The sequence below is a fragment of the Mus caroli genome, chromosome 10, assembly GCF_900094665.2.
Source record: "Mus caroli chromosome 10, CAROLI_EIJ_v1.1, whole genome shotgun sequence".
NCBI lineage: Eukaryota > Metazoa > Chordata > Mammalia > Rodentia > Muridae > Mus > Mus caroli.
Genome location: NC_034579.1, coordinates 55673872 through 55694123, shown reverse-complemented (window position 1 = coordinate 55694123; position 20252 = coordinate 55673872). Strand labels below are relative to the sequence as shown.

The 20252-nt window shown below is 50.6% G+C and overlaps 2 protein-coding genes across 5 annotated transcripts in view; one reads left to right on the top strand and one right to left on the bottom strand.

The window, feature by feature from the left end:
* Nucleotides 1-4856, top strand: part of Adamts14 (ADAM metallopeptidase with thrombospondin type 1 motif 14) — a 79661-nt gene extending 74805 nt beyond the window's left edge. Inside the window, exons 20-22 of one of the 2 annotated variants that reach the window (XM_021174539.2) lie at nucleotides 326-455; nucleotides 1510-1620; nucleotides 3016-4856. In XM_021174539.2, coding sequence (XP_021030198.1) covers nucleotides 326-455; nucleotides 1510-1620; nucleotides 3016-3497 — 723 coding nt within the window. In that variant the 3' untranslated portion in view covers nucleotides 3498-4856. The remainder of the gene's footprint in view (nucleotides 1-325; nucleotides 456-1509; nucleotides 1621-3015) is intronic. The other variant, XM_029482694.1, reaches the window with a different exon arrangement.
* Nucleotides 4857-13583: 8727 nt separating this feature from the next.
* The window catches only part of Tbata (thymus, brain and testes associated), a 27284-nt gene continuing 20615 nt past the window's right edge, over nucleotides 13584-20252 (bottom strand). For 2 of the 3 annotated variants that reach the window (XM_021174301.1, XM_021174302.1), the window contains exons 6-12: nucleotides 19065-19256; nucleotides 18238-18298; nucleotides 17631-18005; nucleotides 17141-17222; nucleotides 16139-16280; nucleotides 14693-14736; nucleotides 13765-13827 (exon numbers count right to left, since the gene is read on the bottom strand). In XM_021174301.1, coding sequence (XP_021029960.1) covers nucleotides 14716-14736; nucleotides 16139-16280; nucleotides 17141-17222; nucleotides 17631-18005; nucleotides 18238-18298; nucleotides 19065-19256 — 873 coding nt within the window. In that variant the 3' untranslated portion in view covers nucleotides 13765-13827; nucleotides 14693-14715. Of the gene's footprint in view, nucleotides 13828-14692; nucleotides 14737-16138; nucleotides 16281-17140; nucleotides 17223-17630; nucleotides 18006-18237; nucleotides 18299-19064; nucleotides 19257-20252 lie in introns of all 3 variants that reach the window. The other variant, XM_021174303.1, reaches the window with a different exon arrangement.

The window sequence follows — 20252 nt, the reverse complement described above, 5'->3', positions numbered from 1 at the left end:
CGATGGAACAGGCCCCAGGAAGTCCTCATCTGAGACACAGTTCAAATCATGGAGTGATCTAGCAAGTCCCAAGTTTGGACAGTGTCACACTGTCTCAGGAGAACCTGACAGTAGCAGGTCCTGGTACAGGCTTTGCAAGTTTGTCTGATTGAGTAAAGACATAGCAGACTTCTTGGTACTCTTTTGACCCTGAGTTCACGGCTCCCTCCCTCCCCCTCCCCCTCCCCCCTTCCCCTTCCCCCTCCCCTTCCTCTCCCTCTCCCCCCTCTCTCCTAACTGCTTTGCCCCTGGCATTATGGCTCTTGGCTCTCCTGCTCCTCTACAGTGCTCTGCCACCTGCGGAGAAGGCATCCAGCAAAGACAGGTGGTATGCAGGAACAGCTCCAGTGCCCTCGGGCCCTGTGACGGGGTCAAGCCGGACACGGTGCAGGTCTGCAGCCTGCCTGCCTGTGGAGGTGAGCAGATAGGATGGGGAGGCCCCGGCCCTTCGCCCGCCCTTCGTTCCTCAGGCCCTGTGAATGTGTAGCAGTGTGGTCTCCTGGCCCTTTGAAATTCCAAAGACAGGCTGGGCATCCCTAATCCAGAATCCCAAATGCTGCCCGATCCAGAACTCCTGGAGTGCTCGCACGCACGCTGCCATTGATGGGCGATTCCATTCCTGACTGCAGAGGATATGGTGTGATCGAAATATCAGTACCCAGTTAGTCAGCATCCTAGAAGAGACAAAAGGACCTTCCAAGACTCTTACACTCTTTTTTTTTAATTTTTAATATTTTTATTACATATTTTCCTCAGTTACATTTCCAATGCTATCCCAAAAGTCCCCCATAGCGCCCCCCACTTCCCTACCCACCCATTCCCATTCTTTTGGCCCTGGCATTCCCCTATATTGGGGCATATAAAGTTTGCAAGTCTAATGGGCCTCTCTTTCCAATGATGGCCGACTAGGCCATCTTTCGATACATATGCAGCTAGAGACAAGAGCTCCGGGGTTCTGGTTAGTACATCATGTTGTTCCAACAATAGGGTTGCAGATCCCTTTAGCTCCTTGGGTACTTTCTCTAGCTTCTCCATTGGGTCTTACACTCTTATGTACGAACCTCATTTCAGTTCCCAAATCATTTAAAACATTATACAAAATTACCTGCACATTTTGGGCCTAAGAAACCAATGGGGCTATCAGGACGGCTCAGTGGATAAAGGCGCTCGCTGCCAAGCCGAGGTCTACACAGTGGAAACAGAGACCTGACTCCTCTAAAGCTGTCCCCTGACCTCTGCAGATGCTCTGTGACACCCACACTAGTACACACAGGACAAAAATGCAAATAAATGAAAAAAGAAACAGCTGCACCCCAGGATTAGATCTGGGGCTCACCTCCTAGAGGCCTCATTAAGTCTATGCAAATATTCCAAATCCCAGGGGAAAGACAGTGGAAGTGCTTCTGGCCCCAAGCACTCTGGGTAAAGGATGCTCTCACCCATTTGTACTTCAGCTGCGTCTGTTCACAGGAGATCTCCAGAACTCTACAGTGAAGGCGGAGGTCCAGGACCCTGTGACCAAAACAGGACACTGGGAACCCCAATCCAGGCCCCTGACTCCTGAGGACAGGATCTCAACAAGTAAGTATAGCCAGGGGCCCTTCCCCTTCCCCTCCCCCAGCCTTACACACAGCCCAGGATTTGGAGTGTTAGCAATGGAGCAGACATAGTGTCTACCTGTCTGGGTGACCTCCGAGAATCCAAATGATGTCACTCTAGTCTATGACCTACTCTGTGATTGGTCCTACGTTTGGTGTTACTCCCGTGACGGCCAAACCTGCTACAGACTAAAAAGAAATCACGCAGGCTTCTCTGTTGCCAGGTTTGGTGACAAGGCACTGTCCACTGTGGTGAGGGTGTCCTGTTTTATAAACCTATATAGTACGCCCCAGAGCTCTGGATTCTCATCGTGACTGGTTTCACACGTCTGGGAACTGTAGTCATAGAGAGGAGCTGCTTTTCCAGAGCAGCTGAGAGAAGGAACCATGGAACTGAACCAGTGTCCTCTACTGCTGCCTCACAGGGCTAGCAATTAATTCACCCTGTGGTCTCTCCTTTCCTGTCTCTGTGGATTAAGACTTTCCCTGCATCTACTAAGACAAACTCCCTAGTTACCAGGCTATTACCGCGCCTCATGCAACCCTTTGACCTCTTGGCCTCTCCTCAAAACAGAAGCTGGGCAAATTCCTCAAAGCAGTTGGGGCTCTGATTCTGGCTCTGGAGCTTTGGCGCCATCTAGTGACCATTGGCTTCTATTGTCTCTGCTCCAGAGCCTGCTCTTGATCCCAGGTGCCTGAGCCACTACATTTCTCTAAAGAGCTTTTTTTTTTTTTCTTTTAAGATTTATTTATTATATGTAAGTACACTGTAGCCATCCTCAGACACACCAGAAGAGGGCATCAGATCTCATTACAGATGGTTGTAAGCCACCATGTGGTTGTTGTGAATTGAACTCAGGACCTCTGGAAGAGCAAGCATCCAGTGCTCTTAACCACCTTAGCTGCAGGGGGTAACTGGGTAGCTAGGAGAGTCTAGGGTTCCATCTTCTTCCTAGAGCAGGGTTCTCATGCTTGGTTGAATCTAGACTTACCTCAGTGTCTAGGCCCTAGCCCAGACTCCCCAGGTAGAGCTTCCTGGATAAAGACCAGCGTAGCTGAGTATGTGGTTGAACCAGTCAGAGCTATATAGCTCTTCCTAGGCACTGGAAGTTGTTGGAGGGTTCTTTAAAACAGTTTTGCTCCACCATAGAGGTGCTGGCTCAGTAGGTATGCACAGTGTTTGACAATTAGCCTTACCACCAAGGTTCTAATGATGCTGATACTGTGTTTGTGACAGGGAGGCAGGATGGTCCGTTTAGATTCTCTTCCCTGTGGAAGGGTCTGACCTCCTGGGTGGAATGAGCTATGTAGTGATTCTAGCTGGGACAGAAGGAGGAAAGACGTCCCCTCCTGATGGGCACCCTTCATGTATGTACAGTGGAGCCCTGTGTGCGAGACAGATCCGTCTTCTGCCGAATGGAAGTGTTGGACCGATACTGCACCATCCCCGGCTACCACCGTCTGTGCTGTGAGTCTTGCATAAAGAAGGCCTTGGGCCCCAATGCCAGCCTGGCCACACCACCCACCTTCTCCACTTCTGGGAGTCTCTTGCCAGCACCCAAGGCCACCCCGGAGGATGTGGAGTCTACAAGGGGGCCAACCAGCCTGGAAGATCATCGGCAAAGCCAGCCCACGCAGCTACCAGATGTGGTGGACAGGATCTTCCCAGTGACTCAGCATCCGGTCACCCCCCAGATGCTAAGCCCTAAAGCGTTTCCGGGCAATTCTCCCGCAACCCCACGGAGCCCACCTCAGGACTGGACCCAAACAGCTATGCCAACCTCTGAGGGTCAAGAACTGTCCAGGGAGGAACCAGGGCATGGAGGCACCAGCCTTCCTGCCACCTCCCCAGTGACATGAGCCCATTCCTCCAGTCTTTTTTATGCTCTGCCTGTGGTCCCAGGGATCCTGGCTCAGAGGACTCAAGCGCAGGGGACAGGAGGTAGCACAGGTTCCCTTTTAAATTATTTGCCCTCTTGTTCTGTTTGGGGCTGTGACGCTCTTTACTCCCGTGACAGGGTTGGGGGAGGAAAGGGAGATCAGGGACTGCCCTAACCAGAAATACCTCAGCTAGCAGAGCCCGGGCTCCACTTCCCAGAGTTTTTTATATGATTTTTTCCTCTAGTCTCAGTAATGCCCCTTCCCATACCCACTGGGCCATATAGGGCTGAAGCCCATGCAGGAGCCTGTCAGAGATTCTTGCTTGTCCATGACTTCTGACTACCAGGGAGGCCTGTCCAGCCACACGCACACACACACACACACACACACACACACACACACACACACCAAAGACAAAGCAGGACTCAGGAGGTAGGGCTGCACAGAAGGCAGACTTGGGAAGAGTCAGGGATGGATGTAGAGGTGAGGCTTCATGGCTGCAGGGTCGGGCAGGGGAGAGTTCTTCTCAGGCCTGGCTCTTGTCAGCTGATGGCTGCTAATCCCGGGCGGAGATCAGTTCACCTTTGCAGGCCATAGGGTCACTTTTGTGGCCCGCTCTGTCCCTATAGATGTCACAGCTGGTGACTCTAGGTAACAGACTGACCCCCCAATATCACACCCAAGACACCAGAGGAGGAGGCCTGGATACACAGCTTCAACATCCAGGAGTTACCAAGCTGGGGCTTGGTCCCTGGTTAGACCAGGATTGGTGGTGACTTCAGTCATCACAGGGGCTTGCAGGAGAACCAGACTGAAAGGTGACCACTGGAAAGATGTCACCTCTAAGACTGTCCCCCTCAGCTATCACTCTCTGCTGAAGTCTACTCCTCCTGGAGTTGAGGGCGGGGGCTCTTCCCTTCTGGCTTAAGCTGGGCCCGAATGCGTGATGCTCAGAAGACCAGTCAGGTGGCCAGCGACTTGAGAATCCACTCAGCTGGACTGTGCAGAGGGCCCCGGCAGGATGCCAGCTGCTGCTGCTCCCGGGTTAGGGTAGGGAGGATGCGTAGAGCACCTTCCATGGTCCTCAGACTCTCAGGAAATTGCCTAGACCCTCATTTTGAGGGCCAAGTGGCAGAGGTGCTTGTCTATCTACCTTCCTCCGCTGGAGGAAGGAAAGCCCCTGGCTTGCAAGCTCCGTGGAGAGTTGGGATGCCGGGGACTCTGCATGCTCCTCCCACTCCTGTCTCCTGCTCTGCAGGTGCCCGGAGCTACTCTGAGTCAAGTCATGTGTGGACCGGCCTGGAGATGCTGATTTTTAAAACGTTACCTATTTATTAATATTGCCCTTGGTGTTTTGTTTTTAGACCCCAAAAGTGATGCTCCGTGGTGTGTGTGTGTGTGTGTGTGTGTGTGTATGTGTGTGTGTTTGTGTGTTTTCTGTTTTGGAGGATGGGGACAGTGTAGCCAGCACTCTTAAGAGCTGGGCCTAGCAGTTGTAAGGTGATTGCAGATGGGAACAAACAAGGAAGGGCCACAAAGACCTGAATGGCTTTGGGCAAGTTACCATATCAAGGGTGGAGATGGCTGGGAGGTACCTTTGGGGCTACTCAAGAAAATTTTAATGATCAGAGCTTTGCAACTCTGCAAGGGGTAGTTTCCTTGGATGGTGGTGAACCAGTTTTTTGTTTTTGTTTTGTTTTTCCTGGAAGGATCCAAGCAGAATCTGAGTGCCAAGTAGGAAGAAGGGCTGTGGTGCATCTTACTGAACAAAAATCTGATGATGTGAACGCACTGTGCGATGTTAAAGTACCAGTCCATTGGGCTGGAGAGACCGGCTCAGTGGATAGAGTGTTTGCCTTGCATGCAAAAGTCCCTTGGTCCCCAGCACTGTGGAGGTGAGAAAGGGAGAGAAAGAATTAGCCCACCTCACCTGCTATTGGTCGAATACTTGCTTTGCATTTCTGGGACCCTGGGTTTAACCCCACAGCCAAGAGAGAAAGGGACTGCGGTTGTGGGGTGTGTGTATGTGTGAAACAATCCATGTCTTGCTTTGTGTCTGTGTCAGACATCAATAATCTATTACTACACTGGCTCTTCCCTGACATTTTTAGAACCCTGGCTAAGACTATACAAAAAACAAAACAAAACAAAACAAAACACCCACCCCTAACTAGAGTACATGCCTCTATTTTTACAATCTGCAGGCATTTCCCATGCCAGGGCAGCCAGTGCAGGAATCACAACCAAGCTCCATCTCCACCCCTTGACTGCCTGTTCCAGAAAGCTGCCTCTCTACACACAGAGTATGTGACTCGAGCTTGTGCCCACAGCAGACATTACTAGTCCATCACCGAACTTTTACCCTGTATAACTCTGGCCAGTGGCCAGTGGCTAGTGGCCAGTCGGTCTGTCTAAAATGTTATACACCAATGGGAACATTTCCTAGATAGATGCTCAGTCAGCATATGGAAACAGAGCTTCAGTAACCCCATCAAGGAAGAGAGATCTAGCAACCAGCCCAAGGAACCTCCGGGCCCTCCCCCACATCCTAAGGGGTCCACAGAGTCCAGGCTGGGCACAAGGCATCTCTGAGCAGTCCTAACTGTCCAGCATTCCTGGGGTCCCTGAGTCCATCTGCACAGTCTAAATAGTGAGCACGCTGGGGATATGGCTCAGATGGTAGCGTGCTGGCAGGTATGTGTCCCCAGCTTGTGCCCACAGCAGACAATACTAGTCCATCACCGAACTTTTACCCTGCATAGCTCTGGGACACATCTGGGAAAGGAGACTTGTCTCCATCATATTGGCCTGTGGGCATATCTGTGGGATCAATTTCTTGTTTAATGATTGATACAAGAGGGCTTGGACCTCTGTGGCCAGTGCCACCCTCCCTGAGCAGACAGTTCTGGATAGTATAAGAAAGCAAGCTGAACAAGACAGAAAAATGCTTCCCTCCGTGGTTCCTGCTTCTGCTCTTACTTGAGTCCCTCCCCTAACTTCTCCGGATGATCAGCTGATAGGGACATGTAAGCCAAACAAATCCCTTCATCCCCAAGTTGCTCTTGGCCAACATTTTATACGAGCAACAGGAAATCGAGCAGATGCATCTAGCCTGTAGGAAAGCCAGTGCTCTGTTTGCAGTGTTGCATAAACCAGACATGGGAGCGCATGGCTGTAGTCCCGGCACTTGGGGAGGAGGAATCAGGAGGAACCAAAATTTAAGGTTGTCCACTGCTATATAGTTTGAGACCAGTCTGGGATACCTGAGACCCTACCTCAGACAGAAAGATGGAGAGAGCACACTTACTTATCTGGACCACTCTGTGTGTGTGTGTGTGTGTGTGTGTGTGTGTGTGTATGTGTGTGTGTGTGTATGTGTGTTAGTTTATTGAGATTCCCATGCCGTGACTATAGATGGGCAAATCTTCCCTTCCCTGGGTCTTAGCTACTACAAAATAGAAAACTGAGATAGAGACTCACCAGGCTGTGGGATCCTTTCCCAGCCTGGAGGTCTGAGAATAAGACCATTGAGCATGGGGTGACAGAGCAGCTGAAGACTAAAGCGAGGGCATCCAGGTCCTGCAGTGGAGCTGGGCAGGGATTTTGAACTCCAGGCAAACCATGAAAACCAGGGTGTGCTGCCTGAGAGCTTTGGCCACGAACAAGAACGGGCTGTTCCCATAGAGTCCAGAGCAGACTTGGCTCGGGCGTTACATGTTCCAAGTAAGTACTGCAGCCTTTCCTGGGCCTCAGCTGCTTTTTGATCTGTGTGCTGATTAGAAGCAGGGGTCACTAGGGCCTGTTAAATCCAGCACCATGCTTAGCACTTAATATGGATTATTTCTGAGTCCCCACAATAAAAATCACTGCAGCTCTTAGGTACATGTGTTTGGAGGTCAGAAGACAACCCCAGGCGACAGTCCTAGCCTTTCATCTCATCTGAGGCAGGGTCACTTGTTATTTACCACTTTGTGTACCAAACGAGATGGCCATGAGCTTCCAGGGAGTCTCCCGCCCCTGTCTCCCAATTCTGCATACAAGTGCTGGGCTTACAGATGTACACCGCTGTGCCTAGCTTTCCTGTGGGTTCTGGGTATCCAAGCCCAAGTGATTCAACTATCTCCCGAACCACACAGTACTTGTTTAAGCCCCTTATTGAGTTGCAACAAAAGTATCTACCGTTTGAAAGTTCTGTGTGGACAGACGAAACATTTAAGTGTTGAAGGTGAAGAGCCAGGCTTGGTGGCACACCAAGTAGTCCCAGCCCACAGGAACAGAAGGATCAAGAGTTCAAGGCCATTCTCTGATACAGAGTTTGCAGCCAGACAATGGGACAAACTTCCCTGCCATTGATGTCCCTGGTTTTGGTTTGTTTTGTTTTAAGTTTATTTATTTGTATGAGTACACTGTAGCTGTCATCAGACAGACACACCGGAAGAGGGCATCGGAACCCATTACAGATGGTTGTGAGAACCTCTGGAAGAGCAGTCAGTGCTGTTAACCTCTGAGCCATCTCTCCAGCCTGATGTCCCTGTTTTTATCTATTGCAGTGGAATAGGGAAGGACCTGGTGGTTGAGCAAGCAGACTGGGAGGGAGAAGCCAGGAACTGGAACATTCCTGTGTGTGTGCAGAGAGTTATCTTCGTTGTCACACTCTTCTAATTAACACTCCCCAGGATGGAATCACAATGTTCTGGTAGCAGAATAGATAACCTTAGGTGGTGCAGAAGAACTTTGTATTTTATTAATTTTTAATTTTTAGACTTTTTAAAAAATTTACATTAATTTTTATTTCATATTGCTTCCCCTTCCCCCAAGCCCTTCTTCCCTCCCTACCCTCCCACTTAAAAAAACAAACAAGGGCTGGTGAGATGGCTCAGTGGGTAAGAGCACCCGACTGCTCTTCCGAAGGTCCAGAGTTCAAATCCCAGCAACCACATGGTGGCTCACAACCATCCTTAACGATATCTGGTGCCCTCTTCTGGAGTGTCTGAAGACAGCTACAGTGTACTTACATATAATAAATAAATAAATAAATAAATCTTTAAAACAAACAAACAAACAAACAAACAAACTTGTGTTATATTTTATTTTCTGTGTGTGTATGTGTATGCACACACCCAACTGATTGGGGGCAGGCGTGCTATGGCCCTCCCTGGGCAATCTGACTCAGGTTACCAGGCCTGGCAGCAGATGCCCTTACCCACGAAGCCATCTTACTAACAACCGTAGAACTCATTTTCACATCTGAGAGAAACTTTTATAAACAACACACCAAAACTATGAAGCAGAGAGACTATTGCTTGGAATAAAATTATATCTGAGAATAAATTGGGCAAATGGAAAGAAATATTAGGAATAGAAACAATAGGTGATAAATGGTTGTAACAAAATTCACCTCAGAGGAACGTGCATGGCCCAGATCTAGGAATGAAGGGCTCTCCTCCAGAACCAGGACCAGAACTCTGATGATGAAGATTCTAATTCTAGAACTTTCTCTTTACATTTTTAGGTTGGTTCTGGGTTCTTTTGTTGGCATGTGACACAGAAACCTACTGTTGTACTTCTGTCATGCTTTCCCCCAGAGAATCATCGTGTGCAACAGGCAGCAGTGGGACCCACTTAACGTCATGTATCAGGGGATAAATACATCAGTAGTAGGGTCTAGGGCAGGACAGAGAAAGTAGCTCAGTGGTGGAGTACTTTCTTAGCAAGTGCAGGTGTCTTAGGGTTTTACTGCTGTGAGCAGACACCATGACCAAAGCAACTCTTATAAAGAACAACATTTAATTGGGACTGGCTTACAGGGTCAGAGGTTCAGTCCATTATCATGGTGGGAGCATGGCAGCATCCAGGCAGGCATGCTGCAGGAGGAGCTGAGAGTTCTCCATCTTCATCTGAAGGCTGCTAGCAGAAGACTGACTTCCAGGCAGCTAGGGTGAGGGACTTATAGCTCACACCCACAGTAACACACCTACTTCAACAAGGCCACACCTCCTAACCTCCTAATGGCACTAGCCACTCCCTAGCCCAAGCATATACAAACCATCACAGAAGGGTTGCCTTTGATTCCAATAGCACACACACACACACACACACACACACACACACAATACTAACATCAACCTAACAAATGTGATCTATCTAAACAGTAGACTATTATTTAGCCTTCAAAAAGGTAAGAAATCCTGACATGCTATGAACTGTTATGTTCTGTTAAGTGTATGAACTGTTACATGGAATAAGCCAGTCAGGAAAAGATGCTCTAAATGCGAGCATCTAGAGCAGCCAAACACTCAGAAACAAAATAGAAGGAGACCTGGGAGTGACTTGGAGGAGGGAAGGTGCATTCCTTTTTAACAGCAATAGAGGTTCAGATTTGCAGAGCAGTTGCCCTGGAGAGGGATGAGGAAGATCCCACAAAAGTGAGGGACATTCTTGATGCTCCCAAGCCAGGCTCTTCGACATGACAAAAATGGTAAGTTTTATGTGAGAAATAAGCAAAAAAAGGTAACACTTGGATTTTGTTGTTATTGGTGTTTAAGAAAGAGTTTCTCTGTATAGCCCTGGCTGTCCTGGAACTCACTCTGTAGACCAGGCTGGCCTTGAACTCAGAGATCCACCTGCCTCTGCCTCCCAAGTGCTGGGATTAAAGGTCTGTGCCACAGCAACCTGGAAACGCTTTTGGTACTTTTTGATGGCTCACATATAGGAAGGAGTGCATGCGAATCCAGGGATGCGTGGGATGAGCCCTTGGTCTCCATGGAATACATGACTAATGACGGACGGAATACTGTGATGTTCAGGGGCCAGCACCAAATCTTCCCAAGGTCAGCACATGCTTGGCCCAGTGCAGATTGCATGCATATTTTCTCCATTGATCAAGCCTGTGCCAAAGGACCAGGCTCTGATTGGACAGGGCTGGGCTTTATACAAACCTTGGGAGAGGAGGAGAGGACAGCCCAGGTTCTCCCCCAACCCCCATCCCCAGATGGCTAAACCTAACTTCAGGTGATTAAATTACAAGGGTCCCCTTGCTCAAGATTAACCCATTGATGGAGTCCAGTTGTTGGGATGTGGTGGGAACTTTTGGAGATGGGACAAGCTGGAGGGAGGCATCCAACGGGGCTGTGTCTTCAGAGGCTACATCTTGTCCCAGATTCCTTTCTTGTCTCTCTCTCTCTCTCTGCTTCTTGGCTGCAGTGAGCAGCCACCTCTACCACACACTCCTATTGACATTGGCATTTTGCTGCCAGGATGCTCTTGCCCCTCAGAACTATAGCAGGGTAGCTGTTAACCATGGACTGGTCCCCTGAACCAGAATAAGGAAGTATCCACAGTGACAGGTATTTACCCCATGATATGGTTTGTATATGCTCGGCCCGGGGAGTAGCACTATTAGAAGGTTTGCCCCTGTTGTAGTAGGTGTGTCACTGTGGGTGTGGGCTATAAAACCCTCATCCTAGCTGCCTGGAAGCCAGTATTCTGCTAGCAGCTTTCAGATGAAGATGTAGAGCTCTCAGCTCCTCCTGCACCATGTCTGCCTGGATGCTGCCATGTTCCTGCCTTGATGATAATGGACTGAACCTCTGAACCAAATAAATGTCAGCCAGTCCCAAATAAATGTTGTCCTTGTAAGAGTTGCCTTGGTCATGGTTTCTGTTCACAGCAGTAAAACCCTACCTAAGACACCCATAACAATACACCTTGAGGCATTCAAGAAGACTTAGTGCCAGCTGTTGTTTATTTTATCTAGGCTAAGGCAGGTGGCAGTATTATGTTCCCCTCACTATGAACATATGAACAGGCCTTTGGTGGGGCTCAGGTTGCTGATGGAGCTGGATGGTCTAAGGCGGGAGAACTTCAGTGCTACATCAATAAACAGAGGTGGCAGGAGACTGTGACACAGGTCACAACATGTTGGACTCTTAAAAGATGCTATGCCAAGAAAAACAAACCTGATTAAAAAAAAAGACAAAGAGGATTCTACTAGGAGGCTCCTGGGAACTGCTTCACACTCAGGCACGGAAAACCAGAGCGTGGTTCCCCGCAGCCAAGAAGCGGGGAATGGGGGCTTACTGTTTTGTGGGTGCTATGGTTTGACTGTTAGTTGATCCCGCCACCCCTCACCCCCTAGATTCATATGTTGAAAGGTGATATTATTAAATACTGTCTCCAAGGTGACTCATAGTGCTAAGAAATTGGGACCTGGCCAGGGGTGGTGGCTTATATTTATAATCCCAGCCCTAGAGAGGCTGAACCAAGAGAAGTGTAAGTTCAAAGCCAGTCTGAACAGGGTTAAATGAAGAGCCCTGTCTCAATTTGAAAAATGCAGGCCTATTAGGAGGAATTGGCTCATGGGAGTTTTCACTTCATGAATAGGGAGTGAATAGGCACCCTTCTAAGAGGGCTTGGGGGAGTCTGTCTTCCCATTATGCTATGCAAGGGTATATAGAAGGTCTTCATCCAAGAATGACAGGTCCGGGGCTGGTGAGATGGCTCAGTGGGTAAGAGCACCCGACTGCTCTTCCGAAGGTCCAGAGTTCAAATCCCAGCAACCACATGGTGGNTCACAACCATCTGTAACGAGATCTGGCGCCCTCTCCTGGAGTGTCTGAAGACAGCTACAGTGTACTTACATATAATAAATAAATCTTTAAAAAAAAAAAAAAAAAAAAAAATGACAGGTCCTTATGACGCCAAACCTACCAGAACCTTGACCTTAGACTTTGCCACTTCCAGAATGTAAAACAAACTTCAATTGTCTATGAATTACCTAACCCAAGGGATCTGTGTGGTAGTTTTTCAAACGGACAAGACAAAGACAAGACAGAGTCTCACTTCTGCAAGACGTAAAAGCTCCAAAGATGGGGGAATGCATGGAGGGGCCAGTACTCTTCTGTCTTAAGTCACCATTCTATTATTACTGTGAAGAGACACCATGACCAAGGCAACTTTTATTTAATGTAAGTACACTGTAGCTGTCCTCAGACACTCCAGAAGAGGGCGCCAGATCTCGTTATGGATGGTTGTGAGCCACCATGTGGTTGCTGGGATTTGAACTCAGGTTCTTCAGAAGAGCAATCAGTGCTCTTAACCGCTGAGCCATCTCTCCAGCCCCCCCAAGGCAACTTTAAAAAAAAATTTTTTTAAGATTTATTGTATATGTATATGAGTACACTGTCGCTGTGTTCAGGCACACCAGAAGAGGGCATCGGATCCCCATTACAGATGATTGTGAGCCACTATGTGGTTGCTGGGAATTGAACACAGTACCTCTGGAAGAGCAGTCAGTGCTCTTAACCATTGGGCCATCTCTCCAGCCCAACCAAGGCAACTCTTATAAAAGAAAGCATTTAATTGGGGCTGGCTTACAGTTTCAGAGGTTTGGTCCAGTATCATCATGGCAGGAAGCATGGTGGAACAGAGGCAGACATGATGCTGGAGGAGGAGCTGAGAGTTCTACATCTGGATTCACAGGCAGCAGGAAGAGACTCCTGGGCCTGGCATGGACTTGGGAAACCTCAAGGCCCACTGACAGTGAGTGACACACTTCCTACAACAAGGCCACACCCACTCTAACAAGACCACACCCCCTAATCTTTTCAAACCGTGCTACTCCCTAAACACTGAAATATGTGAGCCTAGAGGCTAATCTTATTCAACACCCCCCCCCCCCCGTGGCTTAGATGATAACGTTCCTGTTATATTTGACCACATCTTCCAACCATGGATGGAAGTAAATGTGGAATGCAGCCAGAGAGACAGCAATGGGCACACTTGTCACTTAGGCTGCCACTGATAGGGAGGAACCAGCAGAAGTGCTAAGGGCTTTAATATCGAATGCAGAAGGCCAGGCACGGCGGCTGGAATGGTTCATATTAGGTGTCTGTTTGACCGGATCTAGAGTCACCTACAGGCCTCTGAGCATGCCTGTGGGAGATCATCTTGATTACACGAACATGTGAAAACCTTTGCTAACTGAGGGCAGTACCACTGGCTTACGGGGGGGGGGGGGACACTTCTCTTCTAGAAGAAACCATCTAAACACAGACACTCCTGAGGGAGGGTGGAACTGCCCTCATCCAGGAGGGAGGGCAGGATTTTATTTAGTACTGTTGGAGGCCAGGGGCTGGAGTCGAGGTAGAAGGACAGGAGCCCCTCCCCTCCCCAAGCTGAGCGGCTGCCTTGGAGCTAGGCAGAAGTCTCCGTGCTCTGGTCTGGGCTCTTCAGCTTTCAACCTTGGTCGTTTTCTCCTCTGGGTCCTCGCTGGGATGCACCAGGAGGACTTGGGCTTTGCCTATGTACTCTAAGGGGACAGGAGGGGCCGTGGCAAGAGAGCAGTCAAGGGAGTACCAAGGTCAAGGCCAGCTTTGCTTTCAGTTCAGCTGCAGGGAACCTGAAACGAGCTGGTTCCCCTCTGGGAGTCGGCCTGGCCACTCTCAGGTCCCTTCTCATCTGGATGACAAACACAAGTCAAGCCCCTATGGCATGCCAGCCACTCTGCTGGGTGCTTGGGACTCTGCACAGCCTGACAAGGGAGAGTCACATCATCCACTGATGGTGACAAGCATTGTCTTCTTCCTGCCAGCTACTACCCCACCCCCACACTCTTTGGTCTAAGACACTACATCCGCTGCAGGGGCCTCTTTCCTGGGCTCCCTTGTCCCTGCTTGCCATCATCACCACCATTCATGCCTGGCACAGTGACCACAGGGACATACCACATCCTGCTCATAACCTCAGCATGTCCTACACTCTCCAAGAGGCTGACCCTCTTCTGTCTTATCTTGTGTGGCTGCCCTCTACCCACAGAGCCCAGATACCCTGCCCAGCTTGGTCTTCCATCAGGATACCAGGCAGGAGGGAGTTCTACTTGTAGATGCTCCCTGGACATTCCCAAGTAGAAGTGGCTATGCCTCATGACAGGGAGTGCTCCCTGATTCACCTACTGTCCTCCCAGGGGATTCTGTCCTTTGGATACTTCCTCTCTATGTCATCTCTCTAAGCCCTGATGACATAGGAACTTGCCCCAATTCTTCTCTCATGACTCCCCAGAGCCCGACACATAGTAAGTCCTCAATAAGTGTTTGCTGCATGAAGAGGTAAGCCAACTTCCTCCGGCAGGAATCCAGCCAGAGCTGGCTTCAGTGAACCCTTTTGAGGACTCTTACCTGGTTTGGGTAGAGGTGGTGACTTAGTCTTCCTCAGGGATGGACTATAACCAAACACAAAAGACAAGTCTCAGGAGGCTGAGTCTACAGGTGGTCCGGTGGGTAGTAGTTGGTGGCTGGCATAGGTATGATAAGCCACCAGCTCTCAGGAGAAAGTAAGACACCCTGCCTGAAGAGCCTGGTGCAGGGCTGTCCATGCACAGATCCAGGCACCTCCCTGTACCTCCTGAGCAAGAGCCCGACAGCTGTCCTTCTGTGCCTGCAGACACCACAGGGAACCAAAGCTCTCTTGGCTGGAGTCATAAGGGACAGCTACTGCTACGGCCTTTCCCATAGCCCCTTGCTCTTCAAGCTGGTTCTGGACAAACGGCTAATGTTTTACCTTGTGTGAGCTGTAAACTACTGTAGCCGCCCCTCCCCCCCCTTCACATCATTTTCTCTGTAACTCTGGCGGAAGGTTTAAGAGAGGGTGAAGAGGCCAACTTGGGGTTTCTCATCCAATCATAGTAGAGCTTGCGCTCTTTGCTGACCTCCCTCCAGTTGGCTTTGTTACAATGTTGCAACATTAAGGAACTGAACCCAGGGCCTGTAAAACTGTCTCCAAATGAACCCCAGCCCTAGCCCGGTCCTCTGTAGCTCAGTTGATAGGATGCTTGCCCAGCATGTGCCGAGCCCCCTGAAGAAATCCCAGCACTCGGGAGGCAGAGGCAGGCGGATTTCTGAGTTCGAGGACAGCCTGGTCTACAAAGTGAGTTCCAGGACAGCCAGGGCTACACAGAGAAACCCTGTCTCAAAAAAAAAAACCAAAAAAAAAAAAAAGATTCCATCCTAGCACTGTTCAAACAGGATACGGTGGTGCTCACCTGTAATCCCAGCACTCAAGGAGGCAGAGGCAGGTGGAGCAAGAGTTCAAGGTCATCTTCATATACAAAGCAGGTCTGAGGCCGGCCTGGTCCACAAAACAAAAGCAACTACCCACCAAAATATGCCTCCCCCAAACCTAAGACACTATCTCAGCCGAGCCCTAGCTCAGCAAATGTTACTCCCTGTAGCTCTTCCTTTCCTGACCTGCAGACCTGTGTTCCTGAGATGGCTTCCCCCCCCCCCCAGTCTCTCAACTTTGCCATTTCCAGTCCTCATTGTTTGGCTAGGGAGATAGCTAAGTGCACAGAGCACTTGCTGCGCAAATGTGTGAAGACCAAAAGTCCAGCACCCATAAGGGTGTTCTCATCCTGCTCCCTGAGGTGGGATCTCTCGACTGCATCTAGAGCACACTGATACATCCAGTCTAGCTAACCAGCTTTCTTCAAGGATCCAGCTTCCTTTCCCCATCTACAGTGCTGGGATTATGGGTAGGTCAGTAAACCAGAGACTACGGCGGCCGGTGCGGTGGATGTGGGGGTGTGGTTCTAGGAATAGAAGGGCAGGTGAGGGGCCGGAGCCCACCTGTAGGCTGCTTCTTGTGTCTCTTGAAGCTCTTGAAGCTCTTGGAGATGGTTCCAGAGCTTCTCTGCTGGGATGGAGGGAAGGGGCTGGGGGATAAGCTGAGCCACGGCAGTTTGCAGAAGCCCCAGAGCTAAATCTTTTTCTGAAAAAGCAGCACAGAGGAGTATGCTCAGTCCTACCTCTTTCCTGTGTCATCCAGCCCCCCCTCCCCGAGTGAAGGACAGCTTTCTCTAATCCTGCTACATTCCTCAAAGGTCACCCCTCCCCCCTCCCCACCCCCACCCCCACCCCTACTCCTCTCCAAACTCCCACCCCCAGCTTCCAAGGAAGGTCCCCACAGTGCTTGTAGCTATATGAATAGAGCTCTTTAGCCCTTTAGCACCCTCTCCAGCCCTGAAAGCCCGCAGGCACTTTGGTTTGGGCCCTTTCTGCCCCCTCCCCCTCCCCCTCTGCCCCCTCTCCCCACCACATTTGAAAATCTGGGATTTTACACCCCTCGCCTCCGACTCCCTCCTCCCATGAGAGTGAGCTTCAGCTCCTCTCCCCATCCTGCCCCGAAGCAGATGTGGACTCATGGGTCTTGGATACAAGCCTGTGTGTTCCTCTGTTGGCATCCGTGTGTATGTATAGGCTTTCTACAGCAGCCAGGAGGGGCTGATTGGTTTTGTTTATTTTTTCATCCCAGACACCTATGCCTGAAGTCAATACTAAAGAATGGTCCCCTCCAAGAAACGGAGCCACAGAAATCCTCCTGAGGGTGGGGCTGGGGGGAGGGGTGGTGATGCTGGGAAGCCATTGGGATACTTTGAACTCCCAAAAGAAAAGAAAGAAGGCTCTGGAGTAGAAGCTGGATAGCTGGGTGGTATCTGCCCTGCAGAATCAGGAACAAGATCAAGATCTTGACAAACCATACATACCGCCCCCATACACACACACACACACACACACACAGAGAGAGAGAGAGAGAGAGAGAGAGAGAGAGCCACATCTTGGGGTCCTCACCTTTTGATGGAGCGTAAAGCAGCCAGAACTGAATAGCCCTTAGAGAATCTGTTTGTAGAATTTGACAAAGGAGCTCCAAAATCTGCATATGAGAGGCCAGGCTATGGTCAGTGGGGGCCCACACAAGTGTAAGCAAATGTGCTGGGAAACAGCAGGATCCTCCCCCTTAGCATGGGGTCAGTCCCTGGGCGTGGTAAACTGGTTCCCCTAAAGGTTACTCCATGGAACCTAGCACTTTGAGGGGGGGATTTTTCTCATAATCATCCTGGGGGTGGGGGTGGATACACTTAAGCTCCCTGCTAGGCAGGTAAAGAATGTGAGGCTGTGGGAAAGGAAGCCATCCAGTGGGAACCTTAGAACCGAATCAAGCCTCAGCTATTGGATAGGTCCACCCCTCAGTACCATAGTCTCCATTGGACTGGTTGGAACCTAGGGCCCCACACTGGGACAGCAAAATCAGAGCTGTCCAGTCACCTCCTCAGAGACGCACCGAGTCCTGCACGCTGGGATGTTTTGGGTGGTGACTTGGGGTACCCCAAGAGCCTCCCCACCCTGGAGCTCCAGGAATCTGGAAATGTTTGCCAGGAGGCAGGGGACTCGCTGTAGGCAGCCTGCTGGCCAGAGTGGGTGGCTTCTGCCAAATGCCTAGTGAGGGGCTCCATCCAGTGAAGCAGCCGGGAACCTTGGTCCCTAGCTGCTTTGTCAAGTGACTTTTTCTGTGGCCTCCGGTCAAGTAGCGGCAGGGTATGCTCCATCTGTTTCCCGGATGTGCTCCGGGGGCTTCCTAAACCAGGTTGCCGGCGGTGTCTGTGGCTACGGAGGGGTGGAAGGAGTACCGGAGGTAGGAGGCAGCCCCCTAGGAGTCCTAGGAAAGTGGGGTTTCCTTAGCATTTTCCAGTCGGCCTTCCCAAGGACCTGGGGGATTCTACTAGACCCTGGCAGGTCCACCTAATCCTTGGTGGATAGGAACTGGGTGGGGCTTCTGCTTCAGGCCGGTACCTGCTAGATGCCCACCCTAGTCTCCCAGCTCCCCCTTGCAGTGGTGACCCACCCTGAACTGCCCTTTGGCCCTTCCCAGTTCTCCCCATCCTCCTTACCTGCCTTGGGCCCCCTCCCCACGGGACCTGAGAACTTAACTCCAGGTGCGGTGAGGCCACCCTATGGTGGAGAAAGTACCAATTCTAGCCGGGCTATGCTTAGACACCCTTTCGGGACCTAAGCCACAGATTACTACCCAACAGAGCCCCAGACTTCCTCATCTGTTGAATGGAGGAGATCCTGAGATCTGCCTGATCCTAGCCATGCTGCTGGGCCCCAAAACACTGCCTTTAAGAGGGAGGTGGTGACTCTCTGGCTCTAGAGAACACCCTGGAGTTTTTACCGAGATCACTGGGATCGCCAGTGCCCTAGTCCACTGTCACACAGTGGGGCTCAGTGCCCTAGTCCACTGTCACACAGTAGGGCTCAGTGCCCTAGTCCACTGTCACACAGTAGGGGCTCATTTCAAGCCTTGATGAGAGAAAAGGAACAAGAGAAGGCCCAGGCCAGGTTAGCCTTGCAGGCTGTGGATTGAGAATGCACCAGGCAGGCCCCTCCCTCCTAGCCTCTCAGTGTCTGTGTGGCTTTCTCAAGAACAGTGGATGTTGATACTGGAAGAGTTCTTCAGTTGTAATACAGTGGTGGCATATGCATGGTCCCAATTTGGCCAATGACCCATGAGAGGGGACTTACGTAAAGGGGGTCAGGATGACAACAGGTTTGTCTAGAGGTAGAGGGGTTCAGAGCCCCGGAAGCTGACTCCTGGGACAGGGTCTTTCTGGTCTTAACAGTCGTGGGAGGCTTCTCAAACAGGGTGCTGGCTCAGAAGGCCTGGGAACCTGGAGATTGAGACCACTGCAGTCCCTGCCTCCAGAGTTGGGCTTACCAGCAGCTCCTGGTCCTGCAGAATGGAGGCTTGGACTCCTCCATCTTTGCTAGAAGGGTGGACCCGCTGGCCCTGGCGGTTGCGGCGGGTGAGGGCTTGGCTGGAAGCAGGGATAAGCCTACCGGTCTCAGCTGAGTATTTGGCCCCCTGCTCTCTCGGAGGAGGTTCCCTCAGAGGAGGGTCTTCCTTCTGCTGGAACGAACAAAAGTGACCAGAGACTCTAGGAGCCGGTGAGGACAGGAGAAGGCATGTAGGGTACATGGGACCGTGCTACCAGACAGCCATGAGGATGGTCAGTTTGAATGAGTGCAAACTCCTGGAATTCTCAGAATTGAGACACCACAAGAGTGGAGCCATTCCCTACCTGCCTCTACCTGCAGGTAACCTTGACATCCCACTGAGGACCATGGGCACTGGGTAGCATAAACATCTGGAGTTCTTCTCCAGGCTAATGAGGTATCTAACCCTTGAGTGTTCAGCCAATGAACATCCATCCCTTCCTGGGCATTCCTTCCTGCAAAAGGTTCACCCTGAATGAAGTGTATGCACTCACATCCACCATCCAATAAGCCAGTATGAACAAGCAAGGATCGTCCCTTCATTAAGGATGGTGGAGGAAGGCCTTCTTAAAGAGCCATGCCTAAGAATGCTGGAGAAAGGCCTTCTTCCTTCCAGCCCCTCTGGGGCTCAGGCTCTACTTCCCCTCTCTCCTGGCAAAATTAAACCTCTCCTCCTCCTCCTCCTCCTCTTCCCTCCTCCTCCTCCCTCCTCCTCCTCCCTCCTCCTCCCCCCTCTTCCTCCCTTCTCCTCTTCCCTCCTCCTCCTCCCTCCTCCTCCTTCCTGTTCCTGACTCCCAGTGGTACACCCCAAACCACAATGTTCTCCCAGATCCCGCTGTTTCCCCTTCTGGTCTAGGGAAGAACATGGACTGTGTACACCTCCACAACTACCTTTCCACCTCCCAACCGCCAGCTGTCCACCCCCCCACTCTCCCACCCTGATTCTTGGCTTGCGGCCCCTCTGTGTGAGGTCTGCTCCTCACAGTTTAGCACCCTTTCTTCTCCATCTGCTTAATGGGATTTATGGGATTTTCCCCCTGCAATAAGGTCTCACACTGGCCTGGACCTTGTTCATGTCTGCCTCCCAGAGCAAAGACTATAAGCACGCACTGTTTTTTTTTTTTTTTTT